The sequence below is a fragment of the Medicago sativa genome, chromosome 6, assembly GCF_051527215.1.
Source record: "Medicago sativa cultivar Bolivia chromosome 6, Bolivia_mono, whole genome shotgun sequence".
NCBI classification, from domain to species: Eukaryota; Viridiplantae; Streptophyta; class Magnoliopsida; order Fabales; family Fabaceae; genus Medicago; species Medicago sativa.
The window spans coordinates 72514472-72539029 of NC_140754.1; the positions used below are offsets into that span (position 1 = coordinate 72514472).

Below are 24558 nucleotides of genomic sequence, written 5' to 3' on the forward strand. Positions count from 1 at the left end.
TAGATAAGCACAAAATTGTTAGTTAGTTAGTATTGGAGAAGTTACTTGCATAATCATATGTGTTAGTTAGAAAGTATTGGGCCTATGTATGATATACCACTGAAGTATATATACCACTGAAGTCAATGAATAATACACGTGTGTATAAGTTGTATACACCAAAAATTAAATCAGAACGTTTTCTATTCTCCTTTTCTCTCCTCTCATAATCCATTTTTCTCTCCTTTATTCGCCCAGTAATCCTAAACAACAGGGACCCAAACCAACATTTATTTAACTTTTGAAAAACAAGTTATATGGGAAGGAAAAAAGAACGAATTAAATAACAAAACTGGAGTCAATATCTGAAGTGAACTCAAAAACAAAGAATCAATCACCATAAACAGAGATAGGTCCCAAAACTGATGAAATTTTTTTTTTGAAGGAAAATGATGACAGATTATATGTAAATATCTACGAACAAAATAAACAGAATAGTGAAGAGATAAAAGTAGAAGGCAGAAAATATTCAATTCAAATAAGAGCAAGGTAGTAAAATAAATTGGGTTAGGGTTTCACATAAAAATTTGGGGCTTTTTTTAATGGTGAAATCTGAGAAGGTAATAAAGCAAGATCACTTACCCTTGAAGAATTACATGGATCTTTTTGAGTCGCCGGATCTGAGAAATGTTTGATTGCTGGAAGAATGAATGAATGGTGGAGTGAACGAGAGAAATGTTTGTGTGAATGGCGGAGTGAATTTGGGAAAGTTACATTTTCTAAAGATAAGGTACATGTACTCTTATGTTATATTATTATTATTATTTATTATGTTTTTTGTCTAAAAAAATTATTATTATATCATTTTTTTATTTTACAAAATAAAGATATATTATTATTATACAAATAAAGATACTCTAATATCACACTACCAAAAACAGAAAAATACTCTTATATTATGTTATATTATATTATTATTATGTTTTTTGTCAAAAAAAAAAAGAGTAATCACCGAATTGGTCCATGTCTTTGTACTAAATTTTCAAATTGGTCCTTGAGTTTATTAATAACTCAAAATAGTCTTTGTCTTTGTCAAACGTTTCTCAGATTGACCACCGACTCTATTAATTGTTTTGTATTTTAAGTCATTAACGTACCAAATAAGATCCAAAATGCATTATGTCACTAACCACTAAATAATATGCAAAAGACATTGAGCCATTATCACTAAAAATACAAAACGACTAATAGAGTCAAGGACCACTCTAAGAAACATTTGATAAAAACAGGAGCCATTTTGAGTTATTAATAGAGTCATGGACTAATTTGAGAATTTGGTACAAAGCCATGGACCAAATTGATAGTTTACTAAAAAAATTATAATTATGTTCTTTTTAATTTTTTTACATAATAAAGATATATTATTATTACTATATATGTGATACAAAAGAAAAATCTATATACTCCTTAAAAAAAAAACTATATTATTCTTTAACGTGATGTGTTAGCAATATTTTTTTTTATTTTTTTATTTTTTAAAGAATGATTGGAGGGAAAATTATTTTGATGAACAAGTTTAGAGGGAAGTTTGCCACCAAAAATTTGATGTTGTTAAAATTTTTATGAAATAATAGAGTAACGCTCCAAAAATGTCCCCAAAAATATTTAAGGGGACAATTAATGATTGTCACCAAAGAAATAACAGAGTGACGCTCCAAAAACGTCCCCAGAAGTCTTTAAGGGGACGATTTCTAGGGGTTGCGAATTTATTTCTACTGACAATCAAAAAACGTTGCCTTAGGCACTTTTAGGGGACAATTTTTGCACGTCCCCTAAAAAAGTGTTGCCAGAGACAACAAATGGTGTAGTGCCACAGCATATCCCTGCATCAACATCTAAGATGGCCAACCAGCAAAAGAACCAAAGGAAAACCAACACAGAAAGCACAGGAACGAGATTCCCACACACCGATGAACAAACAACTATAATACAAAACAAAAACAACAACCGGCCAGCATGCAGAAACAAAGACAACCGCCCAGCCAAAAAGGATTAGCAGCATACAAACCAAAAAAGCCTGGACCGATATGAAGAGGCAAATCACGCCAAGAGCAAACCCTCGCATCAAAACAGCAGCAGCCGCAAGCAGAAGCCAGACAGACAGCAAGGAGAGAAGCCAGACAGCAAGGAAATCCACCGAAAAGAACTGCTCCCACATCCTACACCCAATCATCTCACCAAGCAATCATAAGGACTCCACTCCCACTCGTAATAGAAACAAGCCGGGACATTGAACCTACCCAAGAACCACCTCCAAGACAAAACCTTAATCTCATCCACCACTTCGTCCCACCTAATAACACCGGCATTAAAAATACAATTGTTCCTCACTTTCCACATAACCCAAATAACCGCTTGCCAAATCATACGCAAGCCCTTACGGATCTTATTGTTCAAGGCACCTCCACTCCAACATTCCCAATGAATAATCAAATTTGGAGGCATTATAAAATTCAAATCCAACCAAACCATTAATTTCAACCAAATTTTCCTAGCCATATCACAATGGAGGAAAATATGAGAAGTAGTTTCGGGAGCCGAACCACACCAAGCACAATTTGAACCACTATCCGGAGGCAAACAATGTCTAGTATCCAAATTAACTCTAGTTGGAATTCGGTCTAATATAGTCTTCCACACCAACGCGGACACTTTGGTAGGAACTCCGGTCTTCCAAATATTGCAAAAAACTCTCCTCTCCTCCTCCAACATAAGACTCTCGTCCCTCCCACCCCCTTCCAACTTCACATACAAGGATTTAACCGAAAAGACATCTTCCTCCCCCAAGTTCCACCTCCATCTATCCTCCACGTCACCCCTCACGAAACCCTCCAAATCACCCATCAAAGTATTGTTGGAACTTGTGTTGGGGGTCTGCTGCAATAACTTGACCAAGAAGATGATGAAGATGACTATGATGAAGTGTGCACATAAATTCCAAAGATTTGTTGTATATCTTGATTGTTGGGAAGATGCTGCTGTACTTGAAACCTGAAAAGATTAATGGTTATGCATGCAAACTCAAAGCGTATGGGGTTGCCATACTAACCTTTAGGTTCGATTCGCCCACACCAATAACTGTATATTGGATGCAATAAGGAATGACCGGCGAATCCCCTTCAGGATACTATGAGTTCCTTGACGTGTATTGCACAACCACACCAAGCGTATCTCCTAACAGTATTTTACAGATTTATGGTTCCAGCAATTCACTCATGCATTAGTGAATTGATGGATGATTTAGAGTAAGAGAATGAGGGAGAACTATGTTGTTAATGCAACAAAATTATGTCCAAAGTTGTGTGTTGTTGTTCTTTCTCTTGTGTCCAACTAATGCCCAAATGCCAAGCATTTATAGTGCATTATATGACTCTTCACATGAGAGAAGACACCCCTTTGACTTGAATCAATGCTATGATTCATTAAGCACCCCTATGCCAAAGGTTATGATCATATACACTTGAATCAATGTTATGGTTCATTAAGCACCCTTTTGCCAAATGTTATAACCATATACACTTGAATCAATGTCATGGTTCATTATCTATCAATAAATAATAATGTTCCAATGTATATGAATGATTCCCATGAAGAGTTACAACTTTTGGTTCTAAAGTGATTCCATTATTTTGGAAATCACCAACAAGTATTAAGAAGATTCTCTTCCCACACAAACAAACGACGTCTCCAACTAAACACCCATCTCCCTCCCCCTTCATTCTCCTCCCACATCTCATCTACCGTAGCCTCTTGTTGATTAGAAATTGAAAAAAAGTCTATTGAATTCAATCATAAACGGACTAGCCCCCCGCCACGCCACCCTCCAAAAACTCGTACTAGCCCCATTCCCTACCCGCCTATCTATTTCTTCATTAAACCAATGTTCCTCCCCTTTATTATCTAAATTCACCAAATCCTTCCACCACTTTGAAGCATTAGATGGACAAAAATTTCCCCCTTCTTCCATCTTAGAACAAACCCCCCTCCCATACCTCTCCTCTAGCACCTCCCTCCAAAGGGCATTATCCCCATACAACAACCTCCACCGCCACTTAGAAAGTAAGCTTAAATTCATCAACCGCACATCCTTGACCCCAAGACCTCCAAACTCCTTCGGTTGACACACCACACTCCACTTAACCCAATTAATTTTCCTACCACCCTCCACCCCTCCCCAAAGGAACTCTCTTCGAATACGAACAACCCTTTTCCACACTTTAACCGGCATTTTAAAGAAAGATAGATGAAAAATAGGGATAGAGTTCAAAACGGGATTAAGGAGGACAATTCTTCCACCAAGACTAATATACTTATTACCCCACGAATTCAACTTGTTAGCTAGATACTCCAAAAGAGGGTCCCAAGTTGACACTCTACCCGGATTACCTCCAACCGGCAAACCCAAGTAGCGAAACAGAAAGCTCCCTTGACTACAATTCAAAAAGTTACACGCCATATCCGTAAAATCCACCTCCACATTAATCCCTATCAAACAACTTTTATAAAAGTTTACCTTCGACCCGGAAGCCATTTCGAACCCTCTAAGCAAAGCTTTCAAGGTCCAAAGATTTTGAACCGTTGCCTTCCCCATACATATAGTATCATCGACATATTGAAGATGAGAATACACCTTCCCTTCCTCCTTCATTTTGAAACCTTGGAACAAGTGTAACCGAACGACATTCCTCATCAAACCACTAAATCCTTCCGCCACCAAAAGGAAGAGGAAAGGAGCTAACGGATCCCCTTGTTTAAGGCCTCTATGAATATTGATTTCCTCCGTTGGACTCCCATTGACAAGAATAGACATACTTCCTCCAGGGGCGGTTTTACCACCCAGCTAGCCTGGGCACACGCCCGGGCTCAGTCCCGGATCTCGTAGGAGACCCATAGGTGCCACTCCAGTCTTCAATTTACCTATAATTATCATATTATCCATAATATTTTCAAATGTTCCATGGTGTTGCAGCAGATAGGCGCGCCCTAACCCCCCCTAGGATGTGGGTTCGATCCATGGCAGCCCTCTTTTTTTATCTTCTATTGTATTAAAAATAATTTTATTCAAAATAAAATGGTCCTGTGGAGACTCGAACCGCCATTCTCCATGTAAGTTTCAATAAAACAAACCACTACACCAATTGACAATTTTACTGATAGTATAAAACTATTTAATATATATTCTGAAAATATTTGGCAAAATATTTTGCCCAGGCTCTGCAAAATTTCTGGCTCCGCCACTGACTTCCTCCACACACACACGCCTTTATCCAAGCAATCCTCTTAGTGCACAACCCCACCCTCTTCATCATATAAACCAAGAAACCCCAATCCACCGAATCATATGCCTTCTCAAAATCAACTTTAAGAATTAAACACTCTTTGTTAAATTTCCTAGCAAAGTCCACAATTTCATTAATAATCATAACCCCAACCACCAAATTCCTCCCTTTAAGAAAAGCCGATTGATTTGGAGATATAATAGGATTTATCACCTTTGCCAAACGCCTCGCCGAAACCTTTGCCAAAAGCTTGTAGAGACACCCTAGAAGTGATATAGGCCGAAAATCTTTAATTTCCAAAGGAGAATTAATCTTCAGAATCAAAGCCACAAAGTAAGCCAACATCGCTTTAGGAATGACCTCATTCCCATGAAATTGATCAAACATAATCCTCACCTCTCCTTTTAACAAATACCAAAATTTTTTCACAAAAAGCAAAATTAAAGCCATCCGGACCCGGACTTTTATCACCATCACTATCTTTGACCACGTCCTCAATTTCTTCAAGAGAGAAAGGCGCCACTAACCCCACATTATCCGCCTCACTAACCCCCTTAAACGGCACCCCATCTAGTCTCGGCCTCTCCCACGGAGTATCCGCTACATGACTAGTAAAGTACTCCACCACAACCCTCCTAACCTCCATCAGAGATTATTTTATCCTTTCCTATTGGTGCACCAAACAAGAAATTGAAGTGGGATATGATAATTTTATCATATCCTGTCTTCCTATCATGTGCACCAAATGGACCCTAAGAGCCTTGATCGAGTTCCTACTTTTCCTCAAATTAACACACTTATGAAAGTACTTAGAGTTAGTGTCCCCTTCCTTAAGCCACTTGGATCTAGCTCTTTGAGCGATATTTGAATCTTTCGCTCTTACAAGTCTCCAAAACTCTTGAAACAAAGTCTTCTGCAATTCCACCTCTTCATCACACAACCCTATATCCTCCCCTTTAATATCTTCCACCACCTTTCTCAGCCTAGTTTCCAAGTCGCCATAGAAACCGTGATGCCATTCCTTTAAGATGAGTTTCAAATCTTTTAATTTTTCTTTCAACACAAAACCCATCCAACCTTGACGATGAGACCCTCTCCACGCTTCCTCCTCCACCCTTTTGGAATCATTATTCTCCAACCAATAGTTGTTAAAGCGGAAAGGACTTGGTCCCCAATCCCAACCGGCTTGAATAAATAGTTGAGCTGAATTTGAGTTATATATTCTTCGAAGAATATAGTTTAGTGTACTATAGTTTAAAAGTTATGGTATTTAACGTTTTTTAAAATGCGAATGCTATTTTCATTTTTTAAAATGAAAAAATAAAATAAACAAGGTACTCCATGTAACTTGAGCGGGAGTATTTCTTTAAAGGTCGTAAAACAACTCAATTACAATAACAAACCACATTTTCCTGCTTTTTTTAAAAATAAATAAAGAAAAATGCTAATAAATACCTTTAAAATATTGTTTAAACAATAAAAAATAGTAACTTTAGACTTTAAGGCACTTGGTAATTAGTCTGATGACCCATAAATAAAAGGTTCTACATAAGCTTTGAGTGCATATATATGTACAATTTGTCATTGAAACTATACATGATAAAAACATTCTAAAAATCATAAAACATCACTCGAAATAGTTCATTAATTTTTTATTTTTAGTTTTACGGAAAATAGTTTATTAACTAACCTTTGTCCTTAAGGTTATATGAATCAGTACATTGTATTCCTTAGATCACCTAGATTTTATAGATAAATTAATCTTTAGTGAATTGATATTAATATGAATTGATCTCAAAAGTATAATCATGTTAGTATCTATTTGAATGCTTCAAGCAGTATTCTTTGTTCTAACTGGTAGCTAGTGTCTTTGTATCTGTGTAATTCTCGACTGTGTATTTTTTTTCCCTGTAAACAAAAGTTGAAGACTTGAACCATATGACTTGTGCACTATTTCATTATATGTGCTTCATTGGAATTCAAGAATATAATATTCGTACCTGGTTTTATTTTGGTCTTTTTTCTTAGCCATTCTGACAATGATTGATGAAAATTTGTTCCTTAAGCTTGTTAAATGCCCTGTATCTTCAGTTGGTTCATTGAACACGAAAATGCAAACTAGATTAAGAGATTTTTAACAATCTAAGTACATGTAAATTAGTTTGAATATGTGATTTTTAGAACAATAAAAGAGTGCTTGATCTACCTACCTTTTCCTCGTTGTGATATATGTTTTAACCTTTACCTCTATTATACAACAAATGTGTGATTTTAGGACTATAAAGTGTTTAATTAGTGTTAACATGAATGCATTTTTCAAACACAATAACCTTTACCTCTATGAGTTTTGAGTTTTATTTTGTTATCTACTTCATGTTGTTTTGAATGTTTCTGTGCAGAATGATTCTCAGGTGAAGGTTTTGAAAAACACAATAATGAAATGATTAAAAGAGATCATGTGAAAATTTCAATGATCACGAGCCTACAATTTTCAAAATGAAACACTTGATGGACTTAACTGATAGTGATCTTGTAGTCCATGCAATCACCAACTTCGCATTTCTTATTCACATCTTGGACATTAGTCCCACGTCAAAGAAACTGAAACAACCAAGAGGAAGATTTACTTATAAGAACAACTTGTATACATTAGATATGAGTAATTACATGGACCCAATACTTCATGTTGAGTCTTTAGAATCCACAAAGTTATAATGGATTATTAAGTAGTTTATTAGTAAAAAATTTGGTATATTAGTTTCTGGGTCTATAGTGGATGTAAAAATTAATTTTATTAAATATTTTTACATCTTCTGTAGCCATCAGTAGTCAATGTCCCGAGTCCCTAATTTTTTTTTTGGTCAATAGATAAATTATCTAAAAAAAATATAAATCTCTAATTTTTCTAACACATAATTAGAGGTATTTGTGATGCCGTTTGATTCGGTTTTAAAGTTAAAAGTCATCATGATAAAAAAGCATTTGGTATAGTTCGGTTGATTTTTAAAATTAAAATCAAACCAAATCAATATGGTTTGGGTTGGTTCAATTGTTGCAGATTTTTTGGCAGACTCTTAAAATCAAGTTATTTTCATTGACGAAATTCTCTAGTTTACTAGTATCAATGTGATCTCAATGTCTAACGGAAAAAAAAAAAATGAAAGATTAATTATTTCGACGAATACTTTACATTTAAAGTGATGTATTTGGCTTTGTTTGGTAAAAAATAGAAGACGGCTAAAAAGTTAGGTTATCTCGGATGACTTATATACAAATTTACAGCTGATAGTGAATAAGTTAGTTGATTGATTCTATAGTACTGTTTGACAAAATTTATTAATGGTCGATGTAATTTATACATGTAAAATGACGTAAAAAATGCATTTAATTAATACTTATTTTTTTTTTCAATTAAGATTGTAAGACTAAAATTGAAATATAATCAAAGTTTAATCAATCATTAAAATTTTACCGACCACTTTTTCGATTATACACACCTAGTGTTTGCTGATTATATAGTCAAAAGTATATGAGAATTTCTTACCCTGCACTTCTAAAACATGACATATCCTTTCCGGCTTAAGTGCAATTTTGCCCCCTCTATTTTGACTGAATCGGAATTTTACCCCCCCCCCCCCCCCCTATTTTAAAACTCGGAATTTTACCCCCCCCAATTTAATGTTTTTCGGAATTTTACCCCCCCCCCCCCCCCCCCCCTATTTTAAAACTCAGAATTTTACCCCCCCAATTTAATGTTTTTCGGAATTTTACCCCCTCTACCACATTATCTTATTATCCACCTAATTAATTATTTAAATTAAATAATTTTTAATTACAAAAAATAAACAACTTTTTAAAAAAATCGAAAAACACTTTAAAAAATACCTTAAAATGCAGAAAAAAATTCTAAAAAATACTAGAAAATAAAGATAAAATGTAGGAATTACAAAAAATAAATAAATTTTTTAAAAAATCGAAAAAACTTTAAAAAATACCTTAAAATGCAGAAAAAATACTAGAAAATAAAGATAAAATGTAGGAAATAAACCAGAATAAACGAAAAAATCCAAAAAAAATACATGGAAAATTCCATTAAAAATACATGGCTAATATTTGGATGATCAATTATTAGGTGTATTATTGCACTCGTATATTTGGCTAATGATCATCTAAATATTTACAGGTGCATTATGTTTTTTTTCATGTATTTTTAATGGGATTTTTTTTTCGTTTATACTGTTTTTCCATGTATTTTTAATGGAATTTTTGTTGTTTATTCTGGTTTATTTTCTACATTTTATCTTTATTTTCTAGTATTTTTTTCTGCATTTTAAGGTATTTTTTAAAAAAAATTCGATTTTTATAAAAAATTATTTATTTTTTGTAATTCCTACATTTTATCTTTATTTTCTATTTTTTTTCTGCATTTTAAGGTATTTTTTAAAGTTTTTTTCCATTTTTTTAAAAAGTTATTTATTTTTTGTAATTAAAAATTATTTAATTTAAATAATTAATTAGGTGGATAATAAGATAATGTGGTGGAGAGGGTAAAATTCCGAAAAACATTAATTTGGGGGGGTAAAATTCCGAGTTTTAAAATAGGGGGGGGGGGGGGGGGTAAATTCCGATTCAGTCAAAATAGGGGGGGGGGGGGGGGGGGGGGGGGGGGGGGGCAAAATTGCACTTAAGCCTATCATTTCCAAAGTATACTTTTTGAACAAATACAAATTGTATTTTTGTGTGAAATTATACTTATGGACGGAAAAAAAAAAACCATACTTACTTCTAAGAGTATGCTTACAAGGCACATGTGGGATGAAAAAAGAAGCTCCCAAAATACCATATCAATGGTTTTTTCACATTCTGATAAATAACTTCATAAGAAAAAAATAGTGTTTTCATTAACTAAAAGCTGGGCCAAATGAATCATTTAAAAAACATATTAGACATAGTTTAAAAAGTTTGTGGTAGCGTTATTGCATTAAAATTGTGCTAATGTACATCACAACTAGTCCCCCTACCCGTGCTATCGCACGGGCAGTTATTGTCTTGATTATAAAAAGTATAGCACCAAGCCAAGTATCATATAGTAAGAAATCAAAATACAGTATATTATGACAAATGCAAAAAAATTGGAATTTATGAATTGGTTCCTTGAATGCATAAGGCTATACATTATGAAACACCTCCTTGTATACGACATTGGTTGTGTTATCAATGCAATCTCCATTTTCGTCAGTTATGAGTATTTTCAAACCTTTCCTTGATGTCACCCTGGAGACTGCTACATATAATTGGCCGTGAGAGAACACAGATTGCTATAGGTATACGCCAACTTGTTTTAATGATTGACCTTGACTTTTGTTAATGGTCATTGCGAAACAAACAGTAATGGGAAATTGCCTACGTTGGAACTTGAACGGAATTCTAGTGTCTGAAGGTTGCAATGATAGTCTAGGCACAAACACCTTGCCCCCAATGTTGCTTCATGAAATCACCCTTCCTTCCAATACATATCTTCCCATTCTTGTAATTATTAATCGTGTTCCATTGCATAAGCCAACATTTATGTCTAAATTCCTCAGTGATATATTTTTCTTATAGTGAAAGGAAACAAATAATGTATATTATACTGCTATCATGACGTGTATTGCAAAACATACCATGATATTAAATTGTAACAACCAATGATTTAGTAACTAAATTAAGCAAGACATGCACTCATATTTGATGAAATAAGAAAATTACCTCACGGATGCCATCCGATTGTGAGTTTCGTTATCAGTATCATATATATACAATTGTGCAAACTGAGGTTGATCCCCTGGTTTAGGCAGCAAACTACCGATTTGGTGGTAATTTTCTCCATTCATTGTAAAAACTGTCGGTGCTCTGCCATTGTTTTTGGTCTTATCGATCTTTGCACCAATTGAAGTGAAGGCGAACATGCTGTTAAATGATCTAATGTTATCGAAAAAATATTTGCTCTTTCTATCATCTTTAAAGTACAACTCATGAAGGGATTGAGGTAGGCGGGCGAATGGTGCAATCTCTATCCTTCCTTGCATGCAGCACATAGAAAATTCTGGCGTTGACGTGCGCCTGTTTTTATTTGCCCTTTCTTCATACCACATTAATGCGTTGCAATCCTTACAAACATACCGCGGTTCCCCAACATCGAAATATTCTGAATAATCAAGGGAGATATGCGCAGCATTAATAGTTTGAGAGTGTGTCATCCAATCAATTTAAAAAAAAAAAACTAACAATAATAAATTTGAGAGAATCGGCAAGTATTTTTGGAAATTTACCAACTATATCGGATTCAACCAATAATTTTGTTCTCTTGCGTCTTGTCCTTTTTTTAGATGGCATGATGTTTTCCATCACCTCCATGCCTTCTGTGGCACGCAAATGATCATATTAACATAAAAAAGAGAAAACTATTCGCTCAAGAGAAATGCACGAACAACATATATTATTTTAACCTACCATAATCATTGTCAGGAACATCATACTGCTCGCTATTTTGTGCGCAATTAAACCAATCATGCGGGGGTTCAATCTCATCCACATCCGATTCATCCGATAGTGTTTCACTATCGCTTATATCAACGTCATCCCCTAAAGGAAAAAAAATGAGAAATTCACAAAATTTAACAAAACAGGGAGACAATATCTTTTAAAAACAGGACATTAAAGGTTTTGTAATTTTTTTCATTATAGGTCTATACTTGACTACAATAATTCAGTACATGTGAGCACCTTCATTATCGTAAGTGTATTGATTGGAAGCTGTCGGCGGAACGTCTTCTGGGCATATGTTTTGAATTCTGAGACCACTACCTTGATTTCCCACATGCCTTAGACTATATTTTCCAGGACCAATTGGTTTGAGGCCTACTTTATCTAACGGTAAAGTTCCATTGTCTTTATGCGTTGATGGAGTGTCAGCTACATTGAACAACATTGATCAAGGACTGCGACACAACTTGCCACTTTTATAGTAATAAAAACTACTGTGCTACCTTCGTGTCATTTAAAACTAAGAATCAAAATTACATACCGTTGGTTTTGCGCCTTTTAGCGGATTCCATTTCCGATCAACAATGATAAAAAACACAGCATGAGCCTATTATGACATGAGGAACCGTGTTTCACCCCCTATAAGTCACCTTTCTTGTTTCCTGAATATTTGAAAGGATAATGCGATTCACATACACATCAAGGAATAAAACAAAATATGAAAGAAAGTTGAGAAAATAGACTAACAAACATCATATAAATAAATATAAAGTAGAGTTTAAAAGTTTTTGTAACTTAAGCGAAAGATTAATTTTGAATGAACAATGATGTGATAAGAGGAATTAGGAACAGCTTTTTATATATTTTTTTTGAGTAAAAGAACATCTTTTTATATATTAGCATCATCTATGGAGTGCAAAATAATTTTTGATAAAAGAAAAAGAAATATACAATAGCTTTAGTACTAATGAACTTCACTTAGAAAACCAGAAGTAATCTATATTTTGGAGGGCCAAAAATTTAAAAGAACAACATGATATTATATTCTCATGTATTATGTCGTTCTTTCAATTCTTTTGAAATATCAACTATATATTTAAATATAAACTTAACCATCTAAATTGTTCCCCTCTAAACAATTTACATAAAATATGTAGAGTTAAATTATAAAACAAATAAACAAATTGTCTCATAAACAATTGACTTTTTTTTTTTTTTGAATAGCTCATAAACAATTGACTGAACAGAATTAACATGAAAAGTCAAATATTTAGTGTTAAATTAGACATCACAGAAAGCTCAAAAGCAATATTTGGATCTGTCAACAATTCTAAACTTTACCTTTTCCAAAAAAAAAATTATCAAGGACTAAACAAAGTACAAAACTTTAGTTTTTCAAACCCACCGCCATCACAAAAATTACAGAAATCAAAATATCAACGAATTGCAAAAATACAAACGGAAGAACAAATTAGTAAACCTAAATTCAGAAAATATCAATATCTAAAATTAAAAAACACTGCAACCAATCAAAATTGAGCAAAAAAATGCGTAATTAAAAAAAAAAAAGCACCTTATGAAAATTGAGGTTATTTCCAAATTCAGCAGCGAGTTCCTTAACTCTATGAACAGCAACTTCAGAAGAATTATCAAGATTATCAACGATAACCGTTTTGAAACCGCCGAGTAAAAGCTGAAGAATTTTGGAGTTACGTTTTTTTTTAATGAGCACGTTGAATGAGAGGCATTTTGGCATATATAGAGTTTGATTAATGTATAGAATCAAACAAAAAGAATTTCGATTAATTAGTCTATAAGATTTTTAGTCTATAAGATTTTTATGTGGACATATATAATTACTATAGCATCTCAAAAACATCTTTAAATTTCAGCATATATAGAGTCAATGGTTAAAACAACTCTTGGGTATACATATTTATCATGCAATGAGAAGTTACATTTTTTCTATATATAATGTGAGAAATATGAATTAGTGCAGTTTTTAATGCTCCAACTCAAGAGGTTCATTTTATGACAGTTGAAAGGTGAATAGCCCCATCAGTTGAAAGGCAACAAACATGAAGTTGAAAGGTTCTTGAATTGTGCTTGCAATGCATTAAATATGGGAACACCAAAGAGTTGGCGCCAATAGGTCAAGAATTAGGGTTGGCAACATTTCTTAACATTGTTATTAGTATTAGAAATAAGTTTGATATATGTGACTAGGTTTTCGCAACTAATAGTTATTTTTTTGGGTCAGGTTTAGAGAGCTCTTAAGGAAATGCTGAGTTTTGTGTAATTGATCTTAAAATTATTGGATTCATCTCTCAATAAAATGATAAGATTTAGTAGAGTCCTGGTGTCATGTTTGATTGGATGACTTTAAAACTATGTCGCCTAAACTTACATTTGGTTGCATAAAATTTGAAAGTAAACTCAGTTCCTCAAACATGCATTTCATTTCAACAACTAAACTTTTTTTTTTTTTTTTTTATGTTTTCATAGTCAATGGTTCATTTGCCTGTACAATGATTAGAGCAAATGAACTGGAAAATCACTGTTCAATATATGCTAAGCAAAGCAGCCAACACTCTGGAATTGATGTTATAATGAGAACATGTCACTGTAATAGCATCAAAGCATCAAAACGCTGTTAAATCCATATTCTTGAAGAGGAGCACACTCGTAAGTCCCAAGTCAATACCACCAAACCAATCCAAGTGGGTTATTGTTTGAAAATACTAACTTTGAGTATAACTTAAATTTCTTATATATTAATGCATTTGAAGATTAAGTGTTTCTTTAATAAATTACACCTTCTAAAACTTCGTCCCCCCAATGTTTCAAACCTCGCTCCGCCCTTATCATCCACCTGCATGTTACAGTAATAAGAACATTTCACTATAATATGCTGAAAATAACTTCATCCAGGTAAGGACTTGAACCATATAACTTACGCATTGTTTGATTTTGTGGTTGCGGATTACACCTAAAGTATTTAAAATGATTGTGTTAAATGTGACAGTGTTTCTGTTTCATGTGCATCTAATAAAGCATCTTCATCATTCTCCTCTTCCTTAACATTAGACTTTCTATTCTCAATTTTTTTATAAATTTCTCTATCTCTATCGCAATCTATTTTAACCGAAATGTTGCTGAAAGAATTTGATTTGTTTGAGGAATTGGATTTATTTGAAACATATTGACGTGATTTAAACATATAAAATTTCTCACCACCAAGCTATATAAAACAACTAGAGACATGAGCAGTTGAAGAACAGGACATACTGAATAGTTTGGTTTCAATAGTCCCACATCGGTGGTGCTTAAACGGTCAATAGGAAGATTTACCTATAAAATACCCATGTATACATGTTGATAAAGTAATTGTTTGGACCAAAAAATTCACTTTAAGGCTACTCACTTGACTGATAAAACGGTTCAACAGTAATGATTTTTGGTGCCTTAATCTTTTTGAGATTCAAGTTCATTAAAAGTTATTGTTATTAACTTTTGATGTACTTGTTCTTTCAAACATTAATCCACCGAAAAAAATTCAAGTCTTTATTTTTGTTGTACTTGTACTTACTTTCTCTATAAATGAATGCATTATGCAAATTTATTAAATAAGTCATAATTGAAAATTAAGTTTGATATAAGGTACATATAGTTCGACTTATTTTTTTTGAAAAAAAAAATATGATTCTTTAAGTTATTTTTTTGTACTTATTAGGTCTTTTAAATTAATTATTTGTAACAAGTTAGTCTTATACGTTTTTTTTTCATACTAATTACGTCATTTAAGTTATCTAACTGTAATAATTTGGGGGATTCAGACTTAAAAATGTAAGTTATTCAGGGCCTAAAAGTTACAATAAAATAACTTAGAGAATTAGAGTATTACGAAAAATACTTAAAAACTAACTTGTTACAATTAAATAACTTAAAAGATGTAAGTGCTACGAAAAAATTTAGAAAACCTATTTATTACAATTAAATAACTTAAAGGACCTACAATATAATTCAACATATATAATACTTAAATTAGTTTGTACTCTCAGTTTTCATTTTTCTTTCTTAACGGTTAATGCTTTTCTTATAGTCTCAAACTCACAGAATCCTTCAATCCACATTGTACTAGTGTTGCACCATTTATCAGATATGTCATCTTTACTTTCACCTCTTCCTTGTTTAGTATTCTTATTTTTCTCTTTTGTCATTTTATTTTCTTGTTTTTAATTGCTATACAAGAAAAACAAGCTTAAGTATGTTTAGTGTTGCAGACACATGCACACTTGAGTATGGAATTCAAGAAACATTGATTTGGAATTCCATTAGTTGTTCTCTTATGGCCATGTCTTCATTTTTATTTAAAATTGTGCACTATTTCATTCTATGCGCTTCATCGGAATTCAAGAAATAGTATTCTTAGCTAGTTTTATTTTGGTCTTTTTTCTTAATCGGTATGATAATGATTGATGAAAATTTGTTCCTTAAGCCTGTTAAAAGTACAGCATATCTGGTTTGTCCATTGAACAAGAAAATTCATACTAGATTATGAGATTTCTAACCATCTGTGTGATTTCTTAATCTTTACTTTTAATATACAACAAATGTGTGATTTTATTAGGACTATAAAGATCTTAATTAGTATTAACGTGAATGAATTTTTTAAACAAAGTAATAATAACTCAGTAGCTTTATTATCTAAGCTATGAGTTATGAGTGTTATTCTGCCATCTACATCATGTTATTTTAGTAGAAAAATTTCAATTTTCGTTTTTAAGTGCAGGATGATAGAACCTGCATCTCTATTGTGGCATTTTGCAGTGAAACTACTAGGGAGGGTAAGTCGTTCCACATCACCATGCTATGTTTCTGTGTGGAATGATTCTCAAGTGGAGATTTTGAAAAACACAATAAATGAGATGATTGAGAGATCATGTGAAACTTTCTATGAGCATGAGACTACAATTTTCAAAAAAACATTTTTCGAGGACATAAAAATTCAATTGATGGCTCTTCTTCGAGGCACAATTCAGTAAGCGATAACTCGGCTTTCATCTCAGACAAGTGTTGAGGTTGATTTAAATTCGGGAGATGATTTGAAGATATGCAAAGACGTGAAAGACAAATCATCCAATGTTTTACAAGATGCAAAAGTAGAAGTTGAAAATATAAATGGTTTATCTTAGCTATTAAAAAATATTGGAGTCTACATTCCAAAAATAAACTCACCCTTATTAGTAGTGGATTGAACATGTTTTAAATTAATACCTATTCAATACGGCTATGATTCAAATAAATGATGCTTATATCATAATTCAATTACTTTATCAAAGATTGCTACTCCACTGTAATCCAAAAAAATAAAAAATTGCTACTTCACTTATATGTCATTTTACTATTGTGAATGAATTTTTAAATATCCAATTGTAGTCAATTAAATATGCCAAAACCTACACTTTCATTTATAGGCTAATCTATAGCAATAAAAAAAATCCAAGAATTAAAAAGGTTAAAAGTAGTGTGATGGAGACATCAGTACACTATATGAGGGTCTAGGTTTGTAGTGCTCCAAAGGAGGTGTTGAGTTTTGTTAATTTTAGCTTGGGTTAATTATGTTTTTGGTCCCTACAAAATTGCGACCTTGTAAGTTTAGTCCTTACTTAATTTTAATAGCATTTTTAATCCCTACAAAAAATTTCTGCACTCAATATTAGTCCTTACTCAATCCAAATTTGTTTAATTTATGCTTAAACTCTTAAGTTTTTCAACAATTTTTTACAGGCGTGTTAAGAACGTTATTAAAAGGTCCTCTGAAAAAAATATCGCATTTGATTTCTACGTCCATATTTTTGTTACTTATATCTTAAACTTTTGTCGTTTTAAAAAATTCATATTTAATTTATTTCATGTTAAAAAATTATAGATTTTAGTAAATGAACCTTTCATAGTGTTCTAAACTTGTATAAAAAGAATCGTTAAAAAATTTAAGAGTTTAAGGATAATTAAACAAAATTTATTTTAGCAGGGACTAAAATTATAAGTAAATTTTTTTTTGTAGGGATTAAAAATGCTATTAAAATTAAGTAAGGACTAAACTTACAAGGTCGCAATTTTGTAGGGACCAAAAACATAATTAACCCTTTTAGCTTTCTGACTTTTTGAAGCACTTGTAGTTCGTTAAATTGGTCTTAAAAATGGAATCCTAGAAGCTTAAATCGGTAGACATAGTTTGAAGAGTTTGTGGTAGCTTTATTGCATTAAAATTGTGCTAATGTACATCACAATATATCTGACTAGGTTTTTGCAACTGTTAGTACTTCTTTTGGGTTAGGTTTGGAGATATCCAAATGAGCTGATGAGTTTTGTCAATTTTAAATTTTTGGAGTTTTGTGTAACTGGTCTTAAAATTATTGAATTCATCTTTGGATAGAATGAGAATATTTATTAGGGTCTTGGTGCCATGCTTAATTGGATGACTTTGTTCTTGAATATTTTTAAACCCTGTCGCCTAAGCATGCATTTCATTTCCACAACTAAACATTTTTTTTATGTTGTCATAGTCAATTGTTCATTTGCCTTAACAATGATTAGAGCAGGTGAACTGAAAAGTCATTGTTCAAAATAAGCTAAGCAAAGCAGCCAGCACTCTAGAATTGATGTCAACTAGTGGATGAGTTTGTTCTTATCATCCAATTTCATGTTATAGTTATAATGAAAACATGTCACCGTAATGTGCTGGAAATAACTACATATATGTAACCACATATAACATCATAATAATTTTTTATAAACATTTTAACAAACTCGTGATTTCTTAAGATGTACTTATGATATCTATATTTGATTTGTTAATTAATAGTTGATATTAATTACTTTATAGAAGCATGGTCTAATGGATAAATTTTTGCTTATGGCAAGATTATGAGTTGTTGTTTAAAGTGAATTCTTCTATGTTCCATGGGGCTGAAACTTAAAGAAAGCAAGAAAAGGGCATCAAAAAGAGTCCCACCTCGGTTGAAAGAAATGATATGATAGTGGTTATATACTTCAAATTATCTTTTGAATTTGAAGTTGGGATTGAGGCCGAGTTCTGAAAAAGTGGAATTATTCACAACTTGTTCTGAACTCAGTCTTGCCTTCTTCTTCTTTTAGTTCCCCAATTTTTTATTATTTTATTTATGGTTATATTGTACTTTTAATCCGACATTGAAGATTGAGAGAACCCTTGATTATACTCATTCGCAATAGGGTTTCCACTCATTTTTCCTTTCTCATTCAATCCCTCTCCCTTCTAAACTCCTCAAGTAAGTTCTCTTTAGCCCCCCCCCCCCCCCGCCCCCCCCCCCCCCCCCCCCCCCATTTTTTTATGATTTTATCTAAGGTTAAATTGTACCTTCACCCAACATTTCATCTATTAAAATGGAAAACATAATAAAAAATAAATTAAAAATACTATCACATGACATTGAAGATTGAGAGAACCCTCGATTATTCTCGTTCGGATTCGAGTTTCTACTTCTTCCTTTTTAATTCAATCCCTTCCCTCCTATCTTTCCACTCGATTTAGATTGAGAGAGAGAAAAAAAAAACTAACAATCTTAAACTTCATCTAATTCGAAAATTCTAAGTATAAAAAACTAACAATTTTAAACTTCATGGTATTCTTCATTTCTTAGGAAATCTTTTGGAGCTTTAAAAATTCTAACTTTTTTTCAAGAGATTCTTATAATATTTTCTACTAATATTAAAAAAATAAACAATAGGCAAAATTACATTTTTAGTCCCGTAACTTAATTTCTGGAAATAGTTTAGTCCTTTATCTTTTTTTCATTTCAATTTTGTCCTTTTCGACCATTTGCGTATAAATTTTCAAGTTTAAAATTCATGTTTTTATTTTCTTATGGGTTGTTGAATTCTTCTTTTATGTTCAATCTTGACATAAACTTAAATGCTATGATAGTGATTATATACTCCAAAAGTATCTCCAAAACATGAATTGGGCTTGAGGAGTTTTGAATGAGTGTAATTAATTGTTCTAAACTTATTCTAAATCTCCAAGTAGCTTTTCTTTTGTTCCCTAATTTTTTTTTTATTTTATATAAGGTTAAATTGTACTTTCACCCCAACATTTCATCAATTAAAATGGAAAAAAAAATAATAACAAAGAAATTAAAAATACTATCATGTGACATTGAAGATTGAGAGAACCCTTGATTATTCTCGTTTGAATTAGGGTTTCAACTCATTCTTCCATTCTCATTCAATCCCTCTCCCTCCTATCTTTCCACTCGATTTAGATTGAGTGAAAAAAAAAACTAACAATTTTAAACTTCATCTAATTCGAAACTTCTAAGTATGAAAAACTAACAATTTTAAACTTCATAGTATTCTTCATTTCTTAGGAAATCTTTTGGAGCTTTAAAAATTCTATTTTTTTTTAAGAGATTCTTATAATATTTTCTACTAATATTAAAAAAATAAACCGTAATGTCTATTATTTTTCTTAATATGTTATTGGTTAATCTTTTAATCTTTCAACTAGACATGTTTGAAAATCAATGTCAAATTATTTGATTCATGTTCGAAACATAACATTGATGTGACTACTTGTCTTAAGTCAATAATGATTTGTGTTTATAATTTGCGCAAAACATGGTTCACTCCAAGAATGAAAAAGGTTGAAAATAGTGTGATAAACAAGAGTGGAGACAACATTACACTCTATCTGGTCTAGATGTTTGCAACTGTACCTGGTGGGATTATCTACTAAAGTGAGAAGTCAGAGGAAATCTTTTCGAGAGAATGGAATTGAACTGCCTATGAATTTCTACAACCATTTTTGAGAGCTGCATTTCCAACACACTTCATTGCCATGAATGAAAACCACTTTCAACTATCAATTCCAGCCAGTATATGACTTTAAGTTTAGGTATTTTACTGATTTTATAGTTGGATAATTTCTGTCATATGGCTTCAAGAGTTTAGGTAATTGATAAGACTTTCCTTCTTCCCTTCATGGCTTCAAGAGTTGTTCTAACATTGACATAGGTGGTTATCTTCATGGTTTTAAGAGTTTTATATCCGATGTTTGCTTCTCTGTGATTATAGCAAACACACAATTTGATGTTCAATTTCCTCTCATACATCTTGTTCTGAATCCACAATTGAACCATTATTCTATATGCAACAAATCCCATCTTAATTCAAAATTGAACAGGTTCAAAGTTGTAAAGAATACTAAAATATACAAATTCTCAGCAGCAGGACATATAAAAAAGCTAAAAATATGAGCAGGGATGAATAACAGGACATACAAGAGGTTTGGTGGTCGGGGTCTTTTATTCCTTCGGGAGAAGGAGAAGCATTCTCTTTCACAGGTAGTGGTAACATCAACATCACAATAGAGTCTCATAACAAAAAATAAACTCACCCTTATCGGTGGTAGATTGAATGTAAATTTGCTAGTATTTGGATATGCGTCTGCCTCACATTTCTCGTGAAATATTGTAGGTGTCACACCAAACAAGTATTTTTTCTGTGCAAATAATGGAGAAAAGCCCCCTGGACTGAGTTAAAAACACTTGCAGAATGTTTGGAAACTAAGTTAAAAACAATAGAATATTGTTCCACATGATTGTGCTTCGTCGTTATAGATCCTATGAATATCCTGGACGAGTTGAAAGGACTGGTGTTCCTACGGACAGCCATCTTTAATCAGCTTGTTATTTTTTCTGTAAAAAGGGGAGTGATACAAGGTGACACTTTGTCATTTCTTCTTTTTTGTATTGGAGGTCGCAGGAGTTTTGAGAAGATGCATAGTTCAGCTTGTGCAAGATTGTAATATTAATTTGATAATGGGTCCTAGAGGTTTTTATTGTTAAAATTTGGGCCTAACGATCATGCTTATAAAACCGACTTCGTGGGATTGTGTTAGGCCCAACCACGGTTTCTATGACTTATGTCCCCTCTGATCTTTTTTCTACAGATGATGCTATGATCTTAAACAATTATTGAATGATTATGCTAGTGTTTCTGGCCATGTAAAAATAGCAAATCTACTATCTACGTTGTCCATATCAGAAGAGCCAAAATTGTTGATCATTTGCGTTTCTCTGAGACATGTTTGCATATCAATGTAAAGAGCGGAAACAACATCACATTATATCATTGGTTGGAAAGTGGATCCTTTTGTGAAATTGGTCTCAAAAGTTTACTTTTAGAACTTCAGGTTGGGAGCGTTGCATTTAATTTCAAAATTATTGGATAGAATTGGAAGATCTAGCAGGGTCCTGGTGCCATGTTTGATTGCATCAGCAAAGGGTAGGCCAGGACATTGAAGAACAGATGTGAATCTTCTCTTACAATTTGTTCTTATCATCCACTTGCATCTTATAGTAATGAGAACATGTCACTGTAATATGCATATTAAAAAATAACTATACACACGTGTAACCATATATGATCTTGCAACATTACACTATATCATCTCACAACTGAAAATGGATGAATGGTGCAATGGCTTGATTAAAATGAATTGATTGCCATGAACAGCACTACCATAAACTACAGGTTAAGTGTAATATAAAGCAATATTAGTAGCTTTTAAACAAAACATGAGACATTCATTCTTGTGTAGGATTGACATGCAATACAGAAAATACTGAAACAACACATAGATCGTTGATATGATCCGCGGTCGCTGCTTCTGCATTCGTATCCCTGTTGTCACTGCCTCCACTCCCTCGTATGCCACCATCTCTCAATTTGTACAAGTTACAAAAGTTGAAGAAAACCATATAACTTGTAATTTGTTTGTTTGTTGTTATGCATTAGATAATATGATAATGGTAAGTACATAATGTATTCAAAATGATTCTGTTATATGCGACAATGTATTATGATCATCTAAAGAAGTATCTTCATCATTCAGAAGCTCCATCTAAAAATCCAAAATAGAACAATGGCTGTTTGGAAGATTTGGTAGATATTTGAGGGGAAAGCCTTTGGATTGAAGTGATTGAATGGTTCAAAGTTCTAAAGACATATAAAACAACTAGAAACAAGAGCAGGAGGAAGAAACACCTTGTGGCTATTAGCAAAGCAGCTAGCACTCTGTCCCACATCGATGGGCTTAAAAGACCAAGACCAAGTTTTACCTATAAAACAACCTTCTATACTTGTGAGCTAAGTAAATTGTTCCAACCCCAATGTCTAACATTGTACTGTCCATCTAATTTTTAATGGTGGTCATTAGTAATAATTTTTGGTGCATTGATTCTCAAACTTTGGAAACAAGGGAAAAAAAAATTAAATTTTCCCTTGTTTTTGATTTTGAAAATCAATCTGCTAAAATAATTGAGTTTCCAATTTTTTTTCCTTCTTTTGTTGAATAGATTTGGTTTTAAACTTTATATTAGCGAGTTAATACAAAGTACAAATTCATAAGTGGATAGAAAATTTCAATACAAAAACTATACTATAACATAGACATGCAGGGATACCTATATCAGCCACCTAATTAAACAACTATACTATAATAAATGGTTTTGTTAACTAGTGTCCTTGGGGTACTCTTTAAACATTTTAATTCAAGAAATTATCCATTAAAAAAGTCAATTATTTCAATTTTCAATGCATTAAATACCATAATTTTCATAAATTTTTCCCATTTAAATGTCTTAAAGAATGCCCTGGAGGCACTCGTTAACATTTTCCTATAATAAATATTATTTTTGGGATCAATAAATAAATATAAACTAGAACATTAAAGTTTATAAAGTCCCTTTTATCCAAATATTATTAGAGTCAATTCAATTATGACCTGTGACGATTTATAATTGTTAAAATGTTTGAGAAATATAAGTATTGATCGCAAGTGTTAAAGAATATTGAGACATGAATTTTAAAGTTTCTTTAAGGATATTGAATATGGGAGATAGATATGTTAGAAAAACAAAAATTGAGTGAGAAAGAATTGGTTCTAAATTAATTCATATAATTTCTTTTAATGTAGTAAATTTGGATACTCATCAAGACATAAATATTCATCCTCTCAATCAAGTTAAAAAATAATTAAAGAAGATTAAAATTAACACCCTCGAAAACTATGACATTTGTATCATAGATTACTTCTTATCTAGCTTAGATTCAACACGTCTTTTCTCTTTAGTCCAAAAGAGAGAAACCATTCTCGGCCATCATATTACAATAATCTCCACACGATTAGACTTCAAAAGATTACTATTGAATTACTACAAACAATTCATAGTTGGATATAAAAAATAAATAATTCTATACAAATGTTGAATCCATTAGATAAAGTAAAGATTTTTTCATGCGTTCATATATGCGCATGGATACAACTCTATAATAAATATAAAGTAGAAGATTGAAGTTTTTTTAAAGCCCCTTTTTTACAGTCAACATTGCTTATATGTAAGCTAAAAATGGCGGATTAAACTGTAATCCGATGGGTCCAACCCATTTTGTCATCCATATTTCTAGGTTAATCAATGTCTTGACTTTGAATTCAACTTTAGGTATGCTGCAACGTCAAAACTCTTAAAGTGAATTTCCCCCCGTTTGGATCTTACACGGCTGGAGAGATTAGTCCACGCAAACTACGCATGAAAAAGTCATATTGTACCCCATTATCTGCTAAAAAGTCATAATTCTACGATTTCCTTTATGATAAACTAAAGCAACT

At 32.4% G+C, this 24558-nt stretch overlaps 1 protein-coding gene and 1 long non-coding RNA gene across 2 annotated transcripts; both read right to left on the reverse strand.

Annotated features, from left to right (window-relative positions):
• Positions 1–2208: 2208 nt before the first annotated feature.
• LOC146916712 (uncharacterized) lies at positions 2209–2883 on the reverse strand. The gene has a single exon (XM_085721715.1). It carries the CDS (start codon positions 2881–2883, stop codon positions 2209–2211), a length of 675 nt encoding a protein of 224 aa, XP_085577841.1.
• A 7488-nt stretch (positions 2884–10371) lies between these two features.
• On the reverse strand, positions 10372–11926 carry LOC146916713 (uncharacterized). The gene is made up of 2 exons (XR_015014016.1): positions 11630–11926; positions 10372–11505 (listed from the first exon to the last, which is right to left on the reverse strand). It is a non-coding gene; the product is annotated as an uncharacterized LOC146916713 (long non-coding RNA).
• Between the last annotated feature and the right edge of the window lie 12632 nt (positions 11927–24558).

Excerpts from the sequence above, each read along its gene's own strand:
- LOC146916712 (XM_085721715.1), bottom strand. The coding sequence starts at position 2,883 with ATGGGTGATTTGGAGGGTTTCGTGAGGGGTGACGTGGAGGATAGATGG.